The 25,876-nt window shown below is 31.1% G+C and overlaps 2 protein-coding genes and 1 long non-coding RNA gene across 3 annotated transcripts in view; 2 read left to right on the top strand and 1 right to left on the bottom strand.

The window, feature by feature from the left end:
- S6k (Ribosomal protein S6 kinase) overlaps positions 1-13,594 on the bottom strand; it is a 38,548-nt gene extending 24,954 nt beyond the window's left edge. The window contains exons 1-8 of the mRNA XM_075308199.1: positions 12,806-13,594; positions 4,768-4,808; positions 1,488-1,614; positions 1,158-1,423; positions 900-1,091; positions 735-825; positions 411-659; positions 228-335 (exon numbers count right to left, since the gene is read on the bottom strand). Coding sequence (XP_075164314.1) covers positions 228-335; positions 411-659; positions 735-825; positions 900-1,091; positions 1,158-1,423; positions 1,488-1,614; positions 4,768-4,808; positions 12,806-12,904 — 1,173 coding nt within the window. The 5' untranslated portion in view covers positions 12,905-13,594. The remainder of the gene's footprint in view (positions 1-227; positions 336-410; positions 660-734; positions 826-899; positions 1,092-1,157; positions 1,424-1,487; positions 1,615-4,767; positions 4,809-12,805) is intronic.
- On the top strand, positions 13,356-13,854 carry LOC142236918 (uncharacterized). The gene is made up of 2 exons (XR_012722258.1): positions 13,356-13,477; positions 13,577-13,854. It is a non-coding gene; the product is annotated as an uncharacterized LOC142236918 (long non-coding RNA).
- A 9,739-nt stretch (positions 13,855-23,593) lies between these two features.
- On the top strand, positions 23,594-25,006 carry LOC142234128 (uncharacterized). The gene is made up of 2 exons (XM_075305207.1): positions 23,594-23,974; positions 24,042-25,006. The coding sequence occupies exons 1-2, from the start codon at positions 23,822-23,824 to the stop codon at positions 24,555-24,557; spliced, it is 669 nt and encodes a 222-aa protein (XP_075161322.1). The 5' UTR covers positions 23,594-23,821; the 3' UTR covers positions 24,558-25,006.
- Positions 25,007-25,876: the final 870 nt, after the last annotated feature.

Raw genomic sequence — 25,876 nt, 5'->3', positions numbered from 1 at the left:
AATACATTAAAATTAACCTTTCATAAATGGATACCTTCCAAATGTGGACAAAATTTAGGTGACCATGTATGGCCACTTCTGAGAGGTTTATCGTTATATTAATGATTGGCTCTTTGTTCAATTTTCATACTCTTGGATACAAAACCTCATAAAATATTCCCTTTTATTTTTAATATCAGAAAAAAGAGCCAGATTATCATTTTCATTCTTATGATTAATTCACTTACTTGGAAGATTAAATTGACGCTTTCACTAAGTGTTGTCTCATCCGGTGAGTCAACGGGTATTTCTCTTGTAAATCTTGTATCAAATTGTGAAACATCATCTTCGCTACGCTGTTAATAAAAAAAACGAAACAAAAACAATAACAATTAGAATTTAAAAATTTGCTGTAATATTCCCATACTTACCAATAAAGGTTTAATTGGAGGATCTAAACGTCTAGCCAATACATCATCCCAATTGACATGCTTAAAGAAGGGGTGGGCTTGAACTGCAGCAGCATCTTCTGGACCACTACCTAAACGTTGTGACTCTTGACGTTTCATCAAACGACGTACTAAATCTCTAGCTTCTGGAGTTAAATAAGCTGGCAGATTTAATTTGGCTTTTAGTATAGTCTCTATAGTCTTTTTACGATCTTCAGCAGTGAACGGAGGCTGTGATACGAGAATACAAAATAGATTAAGGGACTTATTCATTTCGGGAGAGATCACAAAAGAAAAAAAACTTACAAGGCCCGTTAACATATCGAACATGAGGGCACCCAATGACCACCAATCTACGGCTTTACCATGACCTCTACGTGTTAGAATTTCTGGAGCCCTAAATTACAAAATAATAAAAACAAAATATAATATTGCAACACTGGACGAGTTTTCATCCACACTCATGCTTACATGTATTCGATGGTGCCACAAAATGTGTGTGTTACAATGCCTTCCTGTATATGTTCTTTACATAGGCCAAAATCTGTTAACTTTACATGACCTTGGGCATCCAATAAGATGTTTTCAGGTTTTAAATCACGATATATAATGCCTAATTTATGCAAATGGCCCAATGCCATTATAATTTCACTTAAGTAAAAGCTATAAAAATGAATTTCAATTAATGATTTTTTTCAAAGTCATTACGTCAATGTAACAAAAACTCACCATGTGGTATCTTCCAAGAATATACCCTCACGTTCTAAATGCATAAATAATTCACCACCACTTAAATATTCTAAAATCAAATATAATTTGCCATCTGTTTGGAAAGCATAAACTAATTCTACGATGAATGGATGTTTAACAGCTTCTAGGATGTTACGTTCGGCCCGTGTATGTGCCGTATCTTTTTGATTTGTGACTATGGACGCTTTCTTTAAAACTTTCATGGCAAAATATTTATTGGCATCACGTCCTGACGTTTTACGCACCTAGATTATGGAGAAAATTTTTTTGTTTTAATTTTTGATTACTTTTAATATTTTTCATACATACCTGAAATACTTTGCCATAACCACCTTTTCCTAAAACTTTCTTCAGCTCGAAATCTTTTGGTCCGAGCTTGATTTTTCCGGGATTTACATTTTCTTCCGAAAGTTGTATGGTCTCTTGACCCTCGGTTCTGTAAAATAAAGTGAAACAACAACAATTATAAATTAATATATTTTGCTTTAGTAAGAAAATTTGGGGTTATTGTGAATATTTTTTCGAAATCGGTTCAGTATAATGATTAAATGAAACTCAAATGAAATTCACCGCTCTTGGTATAAGCTGGTATGTATTTTTTTTATTTTTTAAATTATTTCTTGTCTTCATTTTTTTATAAAAACATCTTATTTGGGATTCTTGTGGGGAATTTTAATTTAAATTGGGAATTTTTGGCAAAATTTTCTATAGAAATAAAATGTTGGCAAAATTTTCTATAGAAATAAAATTTTCTATAGACATAAAATTTTGACAAAATTTTCTTTAGAAATAATATTTTCTATAGAAATAAAATTTTGGCAAAATTTTCTATAGAAATAAAATTTTGGCAAAATTTTCTATAGAAATAAAATTTTGACAAAATGTTCTATAGAAATAAAATTTTGACAAAATTTTCTATAGAAATACAATTTTAACAAATTTCTATAGAAATAAAATTCTTACCAAATTTTCTGTAGAAATAAAATTTTGAAAACATTTTCTATACAAATAAAATTTTGGCAAAATTTTCTATACAAATAAAATTTTGGCAAAATTTTCTATAGAAATAAAATTTTGACAAAATTTTCTACAGAAATAAAATTTTGACCAAATTTTCTATAGAAATAAAATTTTGAAAACATTTTCTATACAAATAAAATTTTGAGAAAATTTTCTATAGAAATAAAATTTTGAGAAAATATTCTATAGAAATAAAATTTTGACCAAATTTTCTATAGAAATAAAATTTTGAAAACATTTTCTATACAAATAAAATTTTGAGAAAATTTTCTATAGAAATAAAATTTTGAGAAAATATTCTATAGAAATAAAATTTTGACAAAATTTTCTATAGAAATAAAATTTTGACAAAATTTTCTATAGAAATAAAATTTTGACAAAATTTTCTATAGAAATAAAATTTTGACAAAATTTTCTATAGAAATAAAATTTTGACAAAATTTTCTATAGAAATAAAATTTTGACAGAATTTTCTATAGAAATAAAATTTTGACAGAATTTTCTATAGAAATAAAATTTTGACAAAATTTTCTATAGAAATAAAATTTTGACAAAATTTTCTATAGAAATAAAATTTTGACAAAATTTTCTATAGAAATAAAATTTTGACAAAATTTTCTATAGAAACAAAATTTTGACAAAATTTTCTATAGAAATAAAATGTTGACAAAATTTTCTATAGAAATAAAATTTTGACAAAATTTTCTATAGAAATAAAATTTTGACAAAATTTTCTATAGAAATAAAATTTTGACAAAATTTTCTATAGAAATAAAATTTTGACAAAATTTTCTATAGAAATAAAATTTTGACAAAATTTTCTATAGAAATAAAATTTTGACAAAATTTTCTAAAGAAATAAAATTTTGATAATATTTTCTATAGAAATACAATTTTGAAAAAATTTTCTATAGAAATACAATTTTGACAAAATGTTCTATAGAAATAAAATTTTGACAAAATTTTCTATAGAAATAAAATTTTGACAAAATGTTGACAAAATTTTCTATAAAAACAAAATTGTAACAATATGTTCTATAAAAACTAAATTGTACCAAAATTTTCTATAGAAATAAAATTTAGACAAAATTTTCTATAGAAATAAAATTTGGACAAAATTTTTTATAGAAATAAAATTTTGAGAAAATTTTCTAAAGAAATAAAATTTTGAGACCTAATAAGATCCTGTGTGGAACGACCACACTAACTCTATGTATACAGCACAATTATCAAATAGAAAATATATGTTTGTATTAAGTTATTAAACTTAATAATCTTCTACATTCATATAATTTTTCAATAATATTTGAATTTTTTTTTTTAATTCATATAAAGATTTTTACCTATTTTTTGCCTTTAAAACTAGTATATATAACTAGTATAATGTATATGTTCAATAAGAGTCTCATTTGTTGTAATATCCTGTGATAAAATCTCATTAAATGGATTGTTATTATTAACTAAAATAAATAAAGAGGAATATGAAAACTGAACGGAAACTCTAAATTTTATTTCTTTAGTTTTTATAGACACTTTTGTCAAAATTTTATTTCTATAGAATATTTTGTCAAAATTTTATTTCTATAGAAAATTTTGTCACTATTTTATTTCTATAAAAAATTTTGTCAAAATTTTATTTCTATAGAAAATGTTCTCAAAATGTTATTTCTATAGAAAATTTTGTCAAAACTTTATTTCTAAAAAAAATCGTCAAAATTTTATTTCTATAGAAAATTTTCTCAAAATTTTATTTCTATAGAAATTTTTGCCAAAATTTTGTCCAAATTTTATTTGTATAGAAAATTTTGTCAAAATTTTATTTCTATAGAAAATTTTGCCAAAATTTTATTTCTATAGAAAATTTTGCCAAAATTTTATTTCTATAGAAAATTTTGCCAAAATTTTATTTCTATAGAAAATTTTCTCAAAATTGTATTTCTATAGAAAATTTTGCCAAAATTTTATTTCTATAGAAAATGTTGTCCAAATTTTATTTCTATAGTAAATTTTGTCAAAATTTTATTTCTATAGTAAATTTTGTCAAAATTTTATTTCTATAGTAAATTTTGTCAAAATTTTATTTCTATAAAAAATTTTGTCAAAATTTTATTTCTATAGAAAATTTTCTCAAAATTTTATTTCTATAAAAATGTTTGCCAAAATTTTATCCAAATTTTATTTGTATAGAAAATTTTGTTACAATTTTGTTTTTATAGAAAATTTTGTCAAAATTTTATTTCTATAGAAAATTTTGTCGAAATTTTATTTCTATAGAAAATTTTGTCCAAATTTTATTTCTATAGAAAACGTTACAATTTTGTTGCTATAAAAAATTTTGTCCAAATTTTATTTCTATAGAAAATTTTCTCAGAATTTTATTTCTATAGAAAATTTTGTTCATATTTTATTTCTATAGAAAGTTTTGTCGAAATTTTATTTCTATATAAAATTTTGTCCAAATTTTATTTCTATAGAAAATTTTGTTAAAATTTTATTTATAGAAAATGTTGTCAAAATTTTATTTCTATACAACATTTTAACTAATATTAATGTTATGAATTTTACTTACTCATGCTGTAGATTAATACTTAATTCCGGTTCAAGATCAACCTGAAAAGAAGAAATGTTTTTTAATATTAGTATGTAATTACTATTATATATATAATAAACAGTTTTAGGGATATATAAGGAGGGCGAGATATAAATATAAGATAAATATGCTAGGAGCCACCGTCGTGTAATGGTTAGCATTAGGGATTGTAATCAGAATCAAAATGACAACCTTTCGAGTTTTGTAGAAGTAGAACTATTGAGTTTTTTGAAAAGTCAACTTTTCTGGTTTTCGAAAATTGGAGAAATCGAAACACTCTCGTTTGTCGGCAGTGCTGAAAATGCCCTTAATTTGCCCCTGTGCGAGGCATTACTTTCTCAACAGAATTTAAAACCTTTTCGAACTGCTGCCTGTTTTTTTACAAAAGAATCTAAAAAGGTTATATTCCGGCCAAAATTCTAAAAAATGTCCGCATATTCTACAAGAAAGAGAACATATTTCGACCTTTTTACAAAAAGTTTCGTCTTAGAACACCTTAAAGATTTTTAGCGGTAGTTAATCTCCTCTTAGTAATGGTGAAGTAATCTAAAATGGTCTTCGGCCTCGGTGAAAAAAGGTCCCTTGTCATTTAGTTAAACATAGAATCGGGCATCAAAATTCAAAGGCGACTTTTTGTAATTCTCAAATTTGACTTTTGTTTGTTTTTTTTAATCGACTTTTAATGTTAACCACGAAAAAGTTGAAAAGACGATTTTGAATTGAAATTAGAATTAGGCAATTTGAGTCCATTTTCAAAAACATCTTAAGCCGAAAATGCAAACAGTTGAAAAGTCTATTTTGCTATTTTATTTTGCGATTGTAACTTGAAACGATCTTTCTAATATCGGTTTAAATATTGGTTTAACAATCTGTAGATTCCTTGATGAAAAGGTATATAAATCCGTCAGATAACATCTATAGGCGGTAGCTTACCAATGAACATCGCCTTGGTCTTGTTAACAATTTATTGATTCCGAAAACCCAATACCGAATATTTGTCGAAACCGTATACTCGGTTACACCTTTAGAATTGTAATCATTCACTTTATTTGGTCTCCATAATCTAATGGAAATATAATGAGATAACTTTATTATTCTCAAATAGGAAACAAAAACTATAATATTATCATATATCAAAGTTTTATAAGATAAAACTATCAGCGTATTACACATCTATGTGATAATCTCAATACATTAAACAAAAAAAAAAAAACTATTACAAGCAACTACCAAATGATTTACAGTCTAATCTCATTCTCAGATATAGTTTTCCGTCATAAATATCTTCACTAAACTATTTTAAATCAAATTTACCAAGCGGGCCATATATTTATAGATGACAGAGAATGTGATAAATAATATTTCAATTAACATAGAGATCATAATTTATATAGATAATAACATTGTTGTTATATATATATAGAACCGATATTTGCATTACATTCATATACTTAAAATATTTAACACCTCGAGAGGGGGTTCGATATATGCCAACCATTTAATGATCACAAACATTTAAAAATACCAAAATAAACTGTATATCAGCTTTACAAGGCTTAACTTTTATTTTTCCCGAAAATCGCTTTATTGTTTTTGAAAATATATCCCCTTAATATCTATATACTTTTGCATGCGTTTGAACCAATTGTCGAAGCACTTTTGCCACCCTGATTGAGATATCACCAAAACTTGCATTCTGAACGCATCAACCACTGCTTCAGATGCCGAAAAACGTTGACCTTTCATTTTAGTACGTGAATGAAAAGAAGTCAATCGGTGCCAAGTCACGACTATACGGCGGATGGATGTTTTCAGTGCTCAAAACTTCATTTGTTTCGAGTGATCCGTGTTCGGCGGTTGGTTTTCCTGAATTCTTGAAAGTCAACTGGCAAATAAATGTTTGTGTACCATTCAGAATTGACGGTTCTGCGTTGTTCTAATGGTACGATTGCGACATGTTCAGTTTTACCGAAAATACAGGCCGGTTGGTAGAATTCTACCAAAAATGGTAGATTTTACGCACGTACTTCAGTTTTCTTTATATAGAAATACAATTTTGACAAAATTTTCTATAGAAATAAAATTTTTACAAAGTTTTCTATAGAAATAAAATTTTGACACAATTTTCTATAGAAATAAAATTTTGACAAAATTTTCTATAGAAATAAAATTTTGACAAAATTTTCTATAGAAATAAAATTTTGACAAAATTTTCTCTATAGAAATAAAATTTTGACAAAATTTTCTCTATAGAAATAAAATTTTGATAAAATTTTCTATAGAAATAAAATTTTGACAAAATTTACTATAGAAATAAAATTTTGACAAAATTTTCCATAGAAATAAAATTTTGACAAAATTTTCTATAGAAATAAAATTTTGACAAAAAAAAATGGACAAAAAATAAAATTTTGGCACAATTTTCGGTAGAAATAAAATGTTGACAAAATTTTCTCTATAGAAATAAAATTTTGACTAAATTTTCTTATAGAAATAAAATTTTGACAAAATTTTCTATAGAAATAAAATTTTCTCTTTAGAAATAAAATTTTGACAAAATTTTCTGAAGAAATAACATTTTGACAAAATTTTCTATAGAAATAAAATTTTGATAAAATTTTCTATAGAAATAAAATTTTGACAAAATTTTCTATAGAAATAAAATTTTGACAAAATTTTCCATAGAAATAAAATTTTGACAAAATATTCTATAGAAATAAAATTTTGATAAAAAAAAAATTGACAAAAAATAAAATTTTGGCACAATTTTCGATAGAAATAAAATGTTGACAAAATTTTCTCTATAGAAATAAAATTTTGACAAAATTTTCTTATAGAAATAAAATTTTGACAAAATTTTCTATAGAAATAAAATTTTCTCTTTAGAAATAAAATTTTGACAAAATTTTCTGAAGAAATAACATTTTGACAAAATTTTCTATAGAAATAAAATTTTGACAAAATTTTCTATAGAAATAAAATTTTGACAAGATTTTCTTTTTCAATCACCAAATTCAATTAAAAATGTTATTAACCCAATTTAAAATTTTGTTATTGATTTTTGTTTCAATTTAAAAAAAAAAATATTGAATCAATTGAAATTTTAATTGAATATATTTTAAAATTCAGTTAAAATTTTAATTGGAAAAATGTTGGTGATATTTTTTCTGTGTAACGTAACATTATTAGAACCTTCCTTACGAAATTTCATGACAAATAAAGGAAAGAAAATGGAATTGATTGATGGTTTGGGTCTTTTTGACATCTCTGTCGTTTAGTAGAAATAATGCTGTGGTAAAAATTGAAGATACCTTCGCATTCTAAAGAACAAATAATACAATTTCGTGGACCACGATGCATACCCAGGGGATAGTGGTTTTTCAACCGGACTATGAACCAAAGCATATGCATTGCGTTTGTGACAGCGTTTCTTTTTCCACCATCTTAAATCTTTTTAAATTTCACAAATTGTGAACGGAAAATTATATGGCTTTTAAAGATCAATTACAATTTTTGATTGAGCCAATATACATTTGCTTTGTATTGGCTATTGCATAAACGTTTTATCTATTTCCAAAGATACTAAACACTTTGTAATTGTGAGTGTTTTATTTTTTTGTTTTATTTATAAAACTTAAAATCTTTTTTTTACCGATCAAACAGAACATAAACAACATTATCATCAGAATATCACAAAAATGGGGAATTAATTTAAAACCAGGTCTTATCATTGAATGTCCAAGAAAAATGGTCTACATTCAACTCTGATAAGATTTACAAAAATAGCAAATAAAAAAAATAGGAAAATTTGAAACTTCTTAATGTGCTCTCCAGTTGATTTTTGTTTTTGTAAATATTTAGACAAAATATAAATCTTCAAATAGCGAAAAAAGTAGTGGTGGTGGTGGTGATGAAATAAACAAAGGACAAACAAAATAAAACAAATACTAAATTCATTTCCATGTGTATAAACTCGCGTACAATACCTATTCTAATCATAGCTAATATGACATTTGCTACGCGCCAATTGCCACAAATTTGTATTGATAGCAAAAAGTAAATTTTTATTATTGGAGCTAAATTTCATATTGAGTAATCAAAAACAAAAAATGGTTTTATTTATATTTTTAATAAGCACCACAACAACAACATTACATCCATATTGTAATATGATTATATACACAACTCAGTCAGGTACACTTGAGTATCAAAATACAACTAAGCAGAGTACAAGCACCACAACAACAAAACAAATTGATAGGTTTGATTCTTCGCTCTTATCAGTTATTGAAAAGGACTTAAATACAAATAAATTCAAATATGTTCGACAAGTATTTTTATACTATATGTTAATTATTTCGTGGGAATAAAGGGCGCAGTTAATTGCAATAGAAAATCTGATTTATGGCTAATGTGAAGGGATTCCAATTGTTATCAGGAACATTTTGCCATTTGAATTAGGGACTATATGATGTTAGGGTGCAAATTCATAGCCATTGCAAAATGTAATCAATCATAATTCCATATATACGAATATTTATAATCAATAGTTATATATGGATCGAAATACCCCTGGTCGTCTTGGAAAGTATTGAAGGACACTAACAAATAGATATTCTAACAATCTTAATACAATTAATCTTTAATTCCATCACATTCCAGAAAAACTGGGTAAAAAAGGGCTTAACAAGAGGATTTATGACATTCCCACATTGGTTACCATACATGATATTTTATTATTTATTTTCATTATGTATTTGAAACCACAAAGCGGCTAATTTATATAATGTACCACGGACTACTAAATATGAATATGAACAATTCAATAAGTATAAACATATATATTAGATAATATGTATAATAAATTAATTAAATTAATAAATTTTCATGACTATAACCATGTGGCCAGAGAATGAAGCCGACCCATTTTTGTCGGCAGCGGCTGAAATTTTTGCTTTCGGCGGCGTGACGGCTAAGCCGATATACATCAGGGATGATAAATGCTGTTGACGCAAAAGTACTTAAAATGTATTAAAAATGGTTGGATATACAGCTGTTTCGGAATTACGACATTCCTCATCAGCATCCTCTACTTGCAGCAAAACTATCAACCAATTATGATAATAAATTCGGGTAATTCACTCAACCCAAAGTGAATTACACTTGAACCTTCCGAAAAAAGGTTTGATAGTCGGCTACTGCCTAAACAAATTTGCAAGCGTATCTCTTTTTCTTTGCCAAACTCAAAAATTTTATTTCTATAGAAAATTTTGTAAAAATTTTATTTCTATAGAAAATTTTGTAAAATTTTTATTTCAATAGAAAATTTATGAAGAAGTACCAGTTTGCAAAATCTACCAAAATCTAGAATTCTTCCAATCTACAAAACAATAAAAAATATACAATTTTTTGTAGTATTCTACCAACAGTGGCAACCGGCTCAAGGGACATCTCTAAGTATTATTGCTAAAGACACCATGTGTGTATTTCGTCTCTTTCTGGGCGTTTTAAATATATACACTATTTTATAATACTCTGTTCCTCAGTGTGGCGGAAAAAAAATCACATATCACGTTTCACATTTGGTATTGACAAAAATGTTGAGATCCTGTAATAAAAACTAAAATATCCTCATTTTGGTATATGTTTATATCTTCAATGTCCGCTGTTTACAATTATTAGAGTTGGGTTGATATCTGAGAAACGTTCACATTTAGAGCAGAATAACTCTAATATAGAGTCATTGTGATGAAAAAGTACCAAATGACTCGAGGTCGTGCCACGGTGTTTTTTGCAGTCGAAATGTATCAAAAAAAAAAAACAAAAAAAAAACACAAAAGTGTCAACCTATGCATTAGCGTAGCTAGACAATTTTCCTAGGGGGGGGGGGCTATAGCCCCCCTAGCTAAAAATTTATAGACTGAACTTATAGGTTCAATTATTGTTTTATTTCATAAAAAAGAATACAAAAATAGACATCAAAATAATATATAATAAAGCAACTAAAAGTAGTTCCACACTTTTCCCAGCAAAAAAATTGGGATTTGTTTTAAAGGCACAACTTTAAAAGCACTTCCAAAAATGTCCTCACAAAGAAGTTAATTATATTAACTGCACAGGAAGTTTTTTACTTCAGTTTTTTCATATTATAATGCGTAATTTTTGTTTTCTTTTTTCAAATAGTTTAAAAAAGAGTAAGAATAAATAAAATTGTAAAAATTATTCAATTTTTGCCACAAAAATGCTAAATCCATTATAGAAAAATCGATAATTTTTGAAAATATTCAAACAAGCGTTAGAATGCATTAAAAATCATAAAAAAATATAAAAATTATTATAAATTAATGTTTCTTGAAGCTCGAGGTCTTTATAAATATTTATATAATTCTAACAAAAGTTCGACCAAAAATCAAATTAAAAACGAAAAATGAAAAATTATTTATTTGGGAAAATATCACACAACAATATGGATCACACCGTAAGAAGTGATGCAAATTTATTGCAACGGCTGTTGAAACGGTGGACATTCGTTCTATGACGAGTTCCTATTACATTCATCGCTTCTCCGTCAATTTTGCACCACTTCCGGACCCAAAAAGAACATTTTCACTTCTTTTTTGGCGACGCTTTTTTGCAGCATTATTAACATATTAATTTATGAAAGAATAGTTTTAATACCAATTACTATTTTTTAATTAAGATGACTAAACCAGACTAAACAATATAATAAAGGAGCTTTACAGCCTGTTTATGTACGTCGAATGAGCTCTGTGGATCGACTAAAATGGAAACAAACAGCTGAATTTATAACCAAAAAACAGCTGTTTCTATGCATTTCAGTCATCGATTGAACTCGTTCGACATACAGAAACAGGCTATTAGTTATTCAACTAAGCCATAAGTTCAATCACAGCTCTATTTCATAAATATCAGACTTCAAACATTGCCATCGGCAACTGCTACCACAACCCAAGTAATTCGAAAAATAAAAATAGTAAATAGGTTTTCAAATTCTGGGGGGGGCTAAATTTTTTCTGGGGGGGTCTAAGCTCCCTCCCCAGAGGCCTTCCTACGCTTATGAACCTATGTAGGTCATAAAACTGATTCGTGTTTTTATTGCATATTATTGGAACAGTAGACTTTGGCAAACGTTGATAAGTCGAAAAGTGTATTTTTTCAAAATTTGGAGAAAACGGTGAAAATTATTTTTTTTTATTCTGAATATACAATCCCTAACACCACATAGGTATTTTCTTTGTGTCTCCCACCGAATTAGCATGTGCATTCATTCAATCATATAGGAAATGATAGAGAAAGGCCTTGATTTTAATCAGTTACAGTATGCAAGGCTAAAAACACGTCATATTAGAACATTTTAAACGATAGATTTTTCATCTACGTACAAATACTCTCTCCCAAAGACTTTATAGAAAATGCAATGCAAATGAAAAATCTGGATTAAACATCAATAATTATTTAGTCAAAATTGTTGGCCAAATAAATCGGTGATCACATAGTCAAATCATTGTATGTTTTAAAGATACATGCGCTAATTTCACTGATCAGTATCTCGATTTATCTTCCGTATTATGTTTTATATATTAAAATTCCCATTGAATATGTTATAAAAAAACAAAACCAAAAACATTTACGAGCAAAGAATAATTTTGTCACACAAAATGCATACCAAGATATTGCACATTCTATAATTCTTATGCGAATGCCTGGCATTCACAAATTGATCAAGTTTTTTTTGTTTTTGCTGTTACTTTTTGTATTCCGTGTGTTGAAGAGCTTATGTGCTGCGCCATCACAACGACGTCGCTGCACAACGTTCACCGCAGCAGAGACGTGTAGACTATTTTGTATATAAATACGTAATTAAGTATCGACAGCATGTTTTTCTTTAAGTTGTCTTGTTGGTCTTGTAACAATGGTTTACGGTTAAGAAGACAGGGGGCGGGCAGACGTGGGGGAGACATGAGGTTATATGCTATTGTTTTCCTTTTATACTTACATCGTCCAATTCAATTTTATCATCATCTGAATCACGGGGATTCTCGTCCTCATGGAGTTCGAGAACAAAGAGTTCATTGGGATCGCTCACGTCAGCCATTTGTTACACAGCACTGCACTTGCACCAAAATATTTTGAACGGCAAAATAACGTGGATGATGGGGTGATAAGAGCGCTGCAATAATGGACCTCACCGTGAATCTGCGTGCTAATGGTGGTGAAACAAAGTACACGTATAACAAAGAAACTCTCGCAGAGACAATTGCTTTTCGTCAAGCTACTTCTTCTCCCTAGCTTTTCACTTGTTTGCTATTATTGGTGACTATTTTTTCTTTTATGCCAATGCCAATCACCAGTGAGTGAGTGAGTGATCCAATCCACAAACAATAACTAAACTTTTTGTGATTTTCTTTTATTGCGTGCGTGCGCAACTACTACCAGACTTCCAAGACCTTGAAGTGTCTCATCAGAAATGTCTTTCAAAATGCATTGACGACTTTGTCTAGATGATAACTAAAATGTATATATATATATCCACTAAGTTCACTTGTTTTCGAATTCCAGTCTACCAGTCTGTATGTCCAGAACAGAGCTCAGCTCGTGGCAGACACAAGACACACACAATACACACTAAAATCAGCTTGTCCCCCTAGATGGACTTCTAACGTCGAAGGTGATTTTTCAATACTCCGGCTGAATGGAATTTAGACTGTTTGACCAATATTTGCATGCGTTCGTTGATTTGATTTCTGTTTTTTTTTTTTCTTCCAAGATTCCGAATTTATTATTTTGGTTGTTATAAATTCATTACACACGAACACGAAACACGAGGAGAATATAGTGTTACCAGATCTCTTACTAGTGAAACTATACACATCTCCGATTGCAAATTCCAGAAAATGCACCCAGGACGAGTGTGCAATTTAACAAAGAAGAAACTACAAATATGGAATTTGTTGATTCCATGAGACTCTTTTAATTTATTGTGGTCAATATCATAACCCTAAGTATCAATAAAGTCATGCATTTGTATATAAATCACAAAGCAAATTAATTGAATTGTGGGGAACTTTGTCAACTACGGTAACTCTGGTTTTGTACTAATTAAGTAATCAGTAATCGGTACTTATTATGATTATGTTACCGATTAACTCAGATATCGATAGATAACAAAATCGTAATCGATATCATCACCATATCGAGAAATCTCAATAAACAGTACCCAACAAACACAAGCATGAGCATTTTTCGTAGGTAATGCGCTTTACAGTTTATCAGTTATTCCGGACGACAGTGCTCGTGTTGAACCTATCCCATATATTGCGCACATTATAAGTTAAGTCCGAAGGCATAATCGATACTGCTGAATTTTTATGGGATCGATAACACATTTACCGATTATTTAGTCATCGCCGACAAGTCGTATCGATCCGACACACTGTAAGATTCTTTACAAACACCGACATTCCGTCCGGAATAACTGATAGTGTGTAAAGCGCATAACGCCATAAGGCCGGTATGCACCTCTAGCGAAAAATTTCATTCCCATAAGAAACGCATTGCTATTTATGCTAACGAAATTTTCGGTAGCGTTAAATTTCGTAAGATGGTACGCACCTCTAATGAAAATAACAGGGTTGTCAAAAGCATATTTTGGCAGCAAACATTTAATTTATTACAATCATTGTGTGCGTAAAAGTTTTAAAAGGTCTGTAAATAATAAACAATTTATTTGAGGAATATTTGGAACATATATTAACAATTTTTAAAAGCGATTAGCTGGTTTAAAATTTGTGTACACAGCCCTGTTTTTTTTGTTGTAGACTTAAATAAATTTTTGCTACCGAAAATTTCGCTAGAGGTGCATACCGGCCTATATCCCACCATCAACATTAGTTCAAATGGCCTTGCATATTGATTGCCTTCAACAAATTTTCCAATGGGTTTGAAACATTAAAATTAAATTTAGTTTGAAAAGTTGTTGCTACTATGTTGAGAAATTGTTACTAACGTCTTGAATTCTACTGTTGAGGGTAATGTCTGTTTTTTGTTGAGAACGCGATTTTCTCAACAATTTCTCAAATTGAATTCTAAGCTAATTCTTTGAAAAAATGTTTGAAAACGTATTGAATATAAGCATTTCCCAATGCTTGTGTTTATTGGGTAGTTTTGGAGATATGCTTATATTCAACACGCTTTTTCAAAGTTTTTTCAAAGGTTTAGCCAAAAATGAGAAACAAAACAAACATTATCTAATAAACGCAAATGTTTGGTAAAATTAAAAAACAAAAATTCAAACATCTTTGCAAAGGATTAGTGTAATATTCATGTTGGGAAATAGGAAATAGATAAAATCGCGTTTACGGAAAAACATAAATTTTCTACCAAATTTAAATGATGATTTCTTGCGAAAAGCCACAAGAATGTAGCATCCAAATATTTTAGTTTTATAGAAAGAGATTTGAGTTTAGTGACTTCCTTAAAGTTTTTATTATCCCTGCCAGCATTTCAAAGTTCCATTTCATCCTCATCGCTACCACAGACTCGTAAATGTCACAACAACAAGTGATAGTTTTTCAGATATTTTTCCAGACACGATGCCTCCATCGAGAATAAAAACACTGGCTGATAGATGCTGAAACATGTAACTTGCTTCTTGTAAAAATTAAAAAATTATGTAATGCGATTTACAGACTATCAGTTATTCCGGACGAAATGTCGGTGTTTGTAAAGAATCTTACAGTGTGTCGGATCGATACTACTTGTCGAGATATGTTCGACACGAGCAGTGTCGTCCGGAATAACTGATAGTCTGTAAAGCGCATTAAACATTTTTTTAATTTGGGGGCGGTTCTGAGAGTCCCCACTACGTCGAAAACAGTCGTATACGATATCCAAACCTCCTCGGAAAAGCGCCGTCACTATTGAGTAGTTGTACCATGCCAAGTTACTACAAAAAAGTATCGCATGAGTGCAATTATTAGGTGCCCTTCTGGATACATTTAGAAGGACGCCAATAAGAGCCCCTTCAAATAATCAGAAAAAGTGCATTTTAAGATAGTTGTAAAAGACTCATTGTGGTCAAGTAAAACACGATTGTTCAGATATTTTTTTAATTTTATTAAACATTTATAAATTCTCCAAAATATAACATTTATACGACTATCACAGTTAACATATTTTTGTGCATTAATAAAAGATTGATGTTGAGTTACAAGTTGCAAGGTACATCCCAATAAACACAAACGTTTGAAAAATGCTAAATTTCAACAATTTTTCAAACATTTTTTCAAAGGATTAGGGTAATATTCAAGTTGAGAAATTGTTGAGAAAATCGCGTTGGTCAACAAAAAACAGACATTACCCTCAACAGTGAAATTCAACACATTAGCAATAATATCTCAAGTGTTATCCTCAAATTGAAATGCATCGCTACTCAATAATTTGTCAAACAATTTTCGATGCGAGTCAAATTCAAAATTAACATCGTTGCAAATACTTTTCAACCTAAATTTGTATGAATGATATCCCCACTTCAAATTGAAAGTCAAAGCCAAAATTCTATGAATTTTGTATAATTTATTCATTTTCATCAAAATAAAATATATAATAATACACTACACTACATAATACATTACAATACCAATTGATAAATAATAATCTTATTAAACATATCAAGAAATAAGAACAAAAAAAAAAAAACATACAACAAAACTTTAAATATGAAAAACAAATGTCAGGACTTCCGGTGAGCTTTTGATCACGAAAGCACGTTAAAAAAAATTTAAATTACTTAATCTAGCAAATCTTCTGGAATAATTAGGCACAAATCTTGTGGAAGCCTTTTGGGGACATGGTTTGGCCTGAAACCGTATTTATTGAGCTAGGTGAAGGCCGCAAGGTTCCTTCACCTAGGAAGAGACAGTATTATGACTTTAGGGCCCGGTACGAGGCCATTATACAAGCTCATCAAGGAGATTCGTCTCTTCCAACGGTTAAGATATCTAAGGAACTATACCGCAAATACGATGATATGGAAATTTTTTTCGTTTCTAGAAAGAAACTACGTATCATCAGCAAAAAGAGGGATGTTATAAATGGGATTATATCCGATTTTAATGAGTGTCCGAAGTTCAGGGTCTTTATACCATCAGAACTCTGCGAGATCAAATCTGTAATCCAGATACCTGCTGATGAGGAGTATACCGAGAAATTTCTGTATGAGAGTTTAGAGATTAAACAACTGCCAGAATATGGCTCTATTGCGGATTATGTGAAAATAGTGGAGGTCAAGCGTTTCACGAAACCGAACGACCAGGGCAACAGAGAAGATTTTGATATGGTATCGGTGACTTTCACTGGAAATAGATTGCCTTCTCATGTCACTGTGGATAAAGTTATATATCCAGTGAGACCATTTATTGAGCCTGTCATACAATGCAAGAAGTGTTGGCGCTATGGCCACTCATCAGCTGTTTGTCGGCGCACAAAGGGAATTTGTTCTAGTTGTGGCAGGAATCATGACGGGCAATGTAACAATGCCCCTGTTTGTGTAAATTGCCATAAGTTTCATGATGCAAAGTATTATGACTGTGAGATACGAAAGCAATTACGCGAAAAAGCAAAGGCGAAGGCGGAAAAGGAAACACCGCGGAAAACCGGGAACATTCCTGAGGTATTATTAGCAGATAATATTTTCTCTTTGAATGAATCCGAGTTCCCACCTATCTCAAACAAACGTCGTAAGGTAGCGCGTGCAAGGAAGAAATCTTCTGCTAAGGAAACACACTCAGTGACTCCTGACAATATTGATTTTCCAGACTCTGAGGAGGCACCACCTCTTGACATTATTCGCGTTTCAGCCTCTGAGGAGGCGACACCAATTTTTCCTTCGAAACCCAATTAAGACAACCTGTAAGTATACCCAAGATTCATTTGAGAATTTCCAAAAATCAATTCGTTCACGCCATGATGGCGGAAAATCAAAAATCGATCAACTTAATTCAACACCAAAGGGGTTAGATCAAGATGAGGATAATCCAAACGAATCTAACCAGTTGCAGGAATAAAAAACCACAATTGCAACAATTTCTTAGTGCGGAGGACATTGATGTCGCGTGTATATCTGAGACTTTTTTAAAGCCTCACGATAAATACGAGATATCTGGATATAACATTTTTCGGAAAGATCGAGCCACCTACGGTGGTGGTGTGGCCATTTTACTCAAAAAACATTTAAGATACTCTGTTCTCCCGCTAAGAACAACTAATGAACGAATTGAAATTATTGGATGTACTATCGAAACACACTTGGGAAAAATTGCTATACTATCTATATATATACCGCCGTCGGCTGCATTTGACGGCACCGACTTGTGCAATATAACCGGCCAAATACCTAACCAAATGCGACATATAATATGTGGCGATTTTAACGCTCATCACTCACACTGGGGCATTCAAAGAAATGATGAGAAGGGAAACATTATCATGGACTTCATAGAAGACAATCAATTAGTTTTACTAAATGATGGATCAAACACATTCTTTGGCTGTTCCAATCCTACCGCAATTGATTTGACGATGTGTAGCCCTGCGATTTCTCTTGCTTCTACTTGGACAGCTTTAAATGAATGCTTGGGTAGCAGCCATTGTGTGATTAAGATAATATTACAAATGAGACCAGTTCAACACCAGAAGGTATCATACGGCGTGCCAAAAAACATCCCAAGAGACATTCTAAATGAAGAAGTAAGGCGAATTTTAAACTATGACAGTGTTCAAGAGATTATGGACGAAGGAGGATTCGACATGTTTGCTGATAGGTTTTACCAGACTTTTAAAACCAAGACTAAAAAGAAAAAGTATGATGGCAACTCGTGGTGGAACAAAGAGTGTAATCAAGTAAAGGCAGCACAGATAAGAGCTCTCTCTAGATTCAAGCAAGAACCATCTCGACGGAACTTCGAATTCCTCATGGAAAAGAAGAAGATATATTTATATACAATAAAGAAGGAAAAGAGAAAAGGGTGGAAGGCAATATGCGAAAATATTGATTCTGACCTATGTCCAACTGAATTATGGAAAACGATAAAAAAATTTCGTGGTATGAATATTCCTTCATCTCCCGCTCTTCCCACATCTTGCGCTGAGGAATTTTGTAACAAAATTTGTGGCCCTGCGGGTCCAATACGTGAAGTTTATTTAGAAAGTGACCTTTCGGATGACGCTTTTACAGTTCAAGAATTAGATTTGGCAATATCAACTAGCAAAGACACTTCACCGGGCCTAGACGGCTTCCGGCATGGACATATGAAACAATTTGATAGTGACATAAAGGAGAAACTTCTTGAGATGTACAATGTTGTATGGCATACAGGTGAGATTCCTCTATCATGGATGAAATATAAAATAACGCCGTTACACAAAAGGGGCAAACCTCCAGACGAAGCGGAATCATATAGGTCGATTGCTCTTATATCTTGCTTACGAAAGACATTTGAGAAAATGATATATAATCGAATAGAACATCAACTGGAGTCAACATACGCTTTAAGCGATGCTCAATCGGGCTTTCGTCGAGGCAGATCCACTCGCGACAACGTAATGGCTTTGTGGGCGGCAATAAATGTAGCCAAAAGTAAGAAAAAGTACACAGCGGCTCTTTTCCTGGATGTAAAAAGTGCTTTCGAAAACGTAAACATTACTTTGCTTATTGAGAAATATCGGGAACTAGGGATAAGCTCACACGTGTGTAATGTGATGCATTGTATGTTCCGGTACAAGAGGCTTATAGTAGAAATGGAAGGTGTTCCGTTAGAAAGGATTTCATTCACTGGAACCCCCCAAGGGTCAATTTTAAGCCCTTTAAGTTTCAATGTATACATTAATTCCTTGTTCTACAATTTAGACACCGAGATTCTAGGATATGCAGACGATCTGGTCGTTTTCTGCTCCGCCAGCTCTCTCAGAGAGGCGATCGTAAAGCTCCAGGAATCTGTAAACATAATAGAAATACGATTAGCAGATTTACAACTTTCCCTGTCACCTGATAAGTCAAAGGCAATGATTTTTCCACCAACAAACAGATGTAATGACTTTGCCTTGCCAGATTTACGTATTGGAAACGAGCAAATAGAGTTTGTGAACGATTTCAATTTTCTTGGATTTACACTAGAGTCGTCTTTAAAGACTCAAAAACATGTACGAAACATTCGTAGGAATTGCTTTCACTATATGAATATTCTTCGAGCACTCTGTGGAGTAACATGGGGAGCAGATCCACAAAACCTATTATTGTTATACAAGGGACTAATACGGCCTAAGATTGAATACATGGCTCCGCTGCTTCTTGAGTGCAACAGTGATGATCTTTTGATACTACAAAGACTGCAATATAAATGCATACGAATCGCATTAGGGGCGATGATATCAACCCACACGATGGCTTTGGAACAGGAGGCAGGTATCGTACCAATTCCGGAAAGGCTGCAATATCTTTCAGATGTCTTCATTAATAAACTAATATCAACAGCGAAACAAGTTTATTGATCAATGTAGCAATCGTCTCATCAGGAAACGACGTTTTTTGAAACGCTATTATGAGAAAATGAATAAGTTCACCATTGAAAGACATCATAGACTTTACAGATATCAGATTTCACGTGAGTCAAACATGCTTACTCCACCTGTTAAATTCCTAGACATTAAAAAGGGCTCAACGAGCCTGGATCGTATCAACGGGAAATACACAAGCTTAATAGAGAACAGATGGAACGAGTTCACCCGCATTTTTACTGATGGGTCAAAAACAATCGATAAGACGAGTTGCAGTTTCTGGATACCCAGTATGGACATTGAAGCTTCCTTTTCCCTTAACAAAGTTTGTCCAATATTCACCGCTGAGGCCACGGCAATATTGGAATCGCTTTTGTTTATTAAAGTTGGAACTGCTGATAAATTTCTTATAATCTCCGATAGCAGATCCGTTCTAGAAGCGCTGAAGTCGCACAACAACAACAGAACTCATCCCTGTATTCTTAGAATTAAGAATGAGCTGAATGATCTTCAACGGTCTGACTTCATTATACATTTTCTTTGGGTTCCTAGTCATTCCGGTATAGAAGGGAATGACTACGCAGACAGAATTGCAGTGAATCATACTGATACTCATGAATACCCGGACATACATCATCAGGACCTTAGGTCCTTTGACAAAGCTATGGCCGTTATCTCATGGCAACGAAAATGGGATAACTCGCCATATGGGCGTCAACTACATACTATGACTCCAACAGTAAACAGAAATCCATGGTTCCACAAACTTCACCTTCACCGGAAATTCATTACTATGATTTGCAGGCTCCGATTTGGTCATATACTAACGAGACAACACCTTCATAGAGTTAGAATGATAGATACAAACATCTGTGACTGCGGCGTAATTCAATCAATTGATCACATCACATTTGACTGTCCCAATACGGATAGTGAAGCTCGTGGAAAATTGATCAGAACTCTGAATCAGATTGATATGAATAACAAGACAATTTGCGAGTTATTGGCTACTAATAACTTGCACGTTTATGGCTTACTCTACACATTCTTTACCGAAGCGAAAATTTCCATTTAGTAGATTCTCATCTGGATTTTGAATTTTATTTTACCCATGATTAATTGAAAAATCCCAACAATTGTGGCATAATAGATCTAGCATCTCTGGTCACAATTTTCAACGTTTGTCCACAGAGGGTGGATTTGGCTTAGCATTGCTTTGCCAAGAAGAAGAAGAAGAGAACTTTAAATATCTTAAACATTATTAGTAAACACTTTTGCATTGATAATTCGTTTTGTTGTTGTTGTTGTAACGGACGAGACAACACGTACACTGAGGTGGCAGCCGCTGGCCGATGGCTGGTATCCATCGGGTCAATCCGGTGCGTAGAACCCGCAGCCGTGGGATTGGATAATTCGTTTTCCTTCCTTTTGGTGTCATAAAACAGCATTAAAATTTATTAACATGCGGGCAAATTTAAATTAGGAACGTACTGGACCGCGTGTTAGAATTGATTTCCAGCAGAAGGAATTCACAAAATATCCATTTTAAACTGATAATAGCATATGAATTAAACTGACGATGTGATGCTCATTTTCATCCAGAAGTTGTTGATCTCAACAATTTGTTGTTTTTAACAATTTTAATTGGTTGCACTTGTAATGTTTCTGGAAACTTTTTCTTGTCGATAAGCCACTCATTTTTCATTTGTCAGCTTCTCAATGTTTGCAAGAATGTAGCATCCAAAGATTTTAGTTTTCTGCAAAGAGATATACATTTAGTGACTTCCTTAAAGTTTTATTTCATTTTTTATTTTCACTTACCTATTTTTATAAACTATTTGGTTATTTGTCTAAAATTTTCCATTTTTTTAATTTCTTGCAATTGACCACGAACTTCGTTGCACAAATAAGTATTGAAAACCACATGGTTTTTTCGTTGCATTTTAGGGTAGTGTTTTGTCAAAGTTTTCTCATATTATCTTCAACACCTTTTCAAAGATTTCGTCAACATTTTGGCAAATTGGAAGTAATTCGCAAACAATTTGAAGATGTATTGAAGATGAGCTATTTCAAGTCAAGTTGAATTTATGTTGAAAATTATATTTACCCTCAAACTGAAGAGGTGTTGCATTTGAAAAACGCTCATCCTGTGTTTATTGGGACGCTCATCCTGTGTTTATTGGGTGGTATTCGCTTTAAACGTTGTATGAGCAACATTGTTTAAAAATTAGGATATGGCAACGCTGTATCTAATCGGATATCAGTGTTGCCAGCTCCCCAAGGCCAAAAAGCACCAAAAATATATTATAAATTCTAACATACCACCTTCCACCACAAAATCGAAAATGAAATGCTCTACTAAAAAAAAAAAAAAAAAAAAAAAAAAAACTTCCGAAGATGTACCTATTATAGAACTTTTGTGAATTGAGTTTTAAGAAGTTAAGGTGGGTATTACGATCGAGTTTAGCTGCTAACATAGTCATTTTTTTACAATTACAATTTCTTTAATAATTCATTTTAAGGAATACAAACTTTTTGAAAATTTGCTTTTGGCTATTCTCCATCAAGTTATAATAAAATTTGCAGCAAATATGCATAATTTTATGCCTTTTTTACTGATATAGTTTTCACTTTAGCGGCAAAACTCGAACTTAGTACTCACCATTATGAACCGCTATTCAAGTATACACTTTGATCAGTTTTAATGCTTTCGTCCAATTCATTTTGATCAGTGATGTTTTTCAACTTTCAAAATATTAATATATGGAAGGAGTCTATATTAATATATGGAAGGAGTCTATATTAGTATATGGAAGGAGTCTTATTTCAGTTGTGCGTGCTTTTGTGAATTTAATACAAACGTTTTTAATGACATCTTTACCAAATTCGAAAATTCGACACTCATCGCTCGACTTTCCTACAGAATACCCTAAATAACAATATTAATTAAAAAATAATCAATACCAACTTCATAACAATAAAATTCTATATTTGGTAATAAATTTGAGTTTCTTCGGCTCTTGAAAGTCTAATCAAAATTTTTGTATCAATTAAACTTAATACTGTTCAAAATAAAAAAAAGCACCAAAAGCACTAAATGAAATGCCAGAAAGCACCAAGTTGGTGCTTTTTTTGAAAAGGCACCAAAAAGGCAATTTGGTGCTTTTTAGAAATCAAAAAGTACTAAATTTGGTGCTAAAAGCACCAAATTGGCAACACTGTCGGATATTTATTAATCAAATAAGAAAGCAGAGGCAAACAAAACGACGGAACAACAATTCTTTGACACACTTGTATTAACGTAGACGAATTCGAAACATTTGCCTGTTTTTATTAGACGGCAAGATAAACAATCTTCGAATGGTTTTATTTTTTTTGCAATAAACGTGATAACACGGTATACTTTTTGGCAAACCAAGAATAGCAGTTTCATTTGTAAATTAATTCGGACAGTTTCAATATGGAGGAAATCACACCTGTTAATGAGAATGATTTGAAAGATTTGAAGGAACGTATGAATTTAATAGCACAAGCAGATCCAAAACAGTACCATAATGATTTCTCCCTCAAACGTTATTTAAGAGCCTTCAAAACTGTTGATGATTCGTTTCAGGTAAATTGGTAGTTCGCTTTTCAGATAAATGGGAGATTCCTAATTTTTCACCTCTTGATCCCCCTAGGCAATATTAAAGACTAACAAATGGCGGGAGCAGTATGGTGTAGAGACGCTAGACAGCGTGGCATCTTTAGAGCAATACAAAGATAAAGCCCGAGTTCTACGCCACCGAGATTGTATTGGAAGGCCCGTTGTATACATACCAGCAAAGAATCATAATTCCAGTGAACGGGACATTGATGAATTGACCAAGTTCATAGTCAAATGCTTAGAGGAAGCCTGTAAGAAATGCTTTGAGGAAGTAACCGACCGGCTATGCATAGTGTTCGATTTAGCCGAGTTCAATATCAATTGTATGGATATGCAGTTGGTTAAGAACTTAATTTGGCTTTTGAGTAAACATTACCCGGAACGCTTGGGCATATGTCTCATCATCAATTCGCCCGGCATCTTTTCAACCGTATGGCCTCTAATTCGACAACTAATCGATGATAATACGGCTAAAAAAGTCGTATTTGTAAACGATGAAAATGAGTTATGTAAATACCTAATACCAGATATCTTGCCTACTGATATGTAAGCATGTCCAAGGGTGGCGTAGGGAGTGTAAACAATAACAAAAACAATGCTAGTCATTGTTGTTCTTTTTTTTTCGTCCCTTTACAAACAAAACCAAAAACAAGTACCTTCGAAGGAGGCTGCAGAGAATTTTTGCAATCGATTCTCTAATAAGCGATTACAACATTCCCATAGTAATAAAGCTCCTTATGTTTGTCCATTGTTTTATAGAAATGCTTTTATGTGACCATGTATGTATATATGTATACCAATTGATTTTTAATGTTTAATCTTTGAAAATGTGTCCTTCTGTAAATCTTTATGCTAACACAAGCTGTTGGGAGGTTTATTTGTTAACGATATAAAAAAGAACCCTTGTTTAGAACTTGTGTAGTATACATAGAAAATGCTAAGCATAATGATAATAAATGTCAATCTAACCAAATATAGAAATATTTATGTATGTATGTAGCCATATCGTGTATTATTTCATTCATTTATGGCTAACCAATTTTGTTATCATATCCGAAAGTGACTAATGTGACGTGACGTGTCATTGCTTTAAAATTGACGAATAGTAAAAGTGAATCCATCCAATCAGATTGCGTTAAATCGCTATATGTGATAGTGCTATGTATGTTCGCCATATGATTGCAATTCTATAATGGTTGTGGGTATTAATATTTAGTTTTTTTTTTTGGTTTATGAAACACACTTGTATGACGTTGATTAGAGTGGGAGAATGACTACACTAATATATTTGTTATAGTTATGGGCGTGGGAAAAAATATTGGTGGACAAATTGAAATGTTTAAACAAAATCGGATTATAATCTATAAAAAAAATTCTAGAGAAAAAATATTTTTTATAGAAATTAAATTTCGACGAAATTTTTTATAGAATTCAATTTTCTATAGAAATCAAATTTCGGCGGAATTTTCGATAGGAATTCCATTTCAACGAAATTTTGGCAGACATCAAATTTCGACGAAATTTTCGACAGAAATCAAATTTCTATAACGATTTCTTTAGAAATCAAATATTAACAAAATTTACTATACAAATAAAATTTGACAAAATTTTCTATAGAAATCAAATTTCGACGAAATTTTCGATAAAAATCAAGTTTCGAAGATATTTTCGATAGAACTCCAATTTTGACGAAATTTTCGATAGATATCAAATTTTGACGAAATTTTCTATAGAAATCAAATTTCGACGAAATTTTCGGTAGAAATCAAATATCGACGAAGTTTTCGATAGAAATCAATTTTCGACAAAATTTTCTATAGAAATAAAATTTCGAAGAAATTTTCGATAGAAATCAAATTTCTATAAAGA

Source organism: Haematobia irritans, chromosome 4 (genome assembly GCF_050003625.1).
Source record: "Haematobia irritans isolate KBUSLIRL chromosome 4, ASM5000362v1, whole genome shotgun sequence".
Lineage (NCBI taxonomy): Eukaryota > Metazoa > Arthropoda > Insecta > Diptera > Muscidae > Haematobia > Haematobia irritans.
This window is presented reverse-complemented; position numbering and strand designations above follow the sequence as displayed.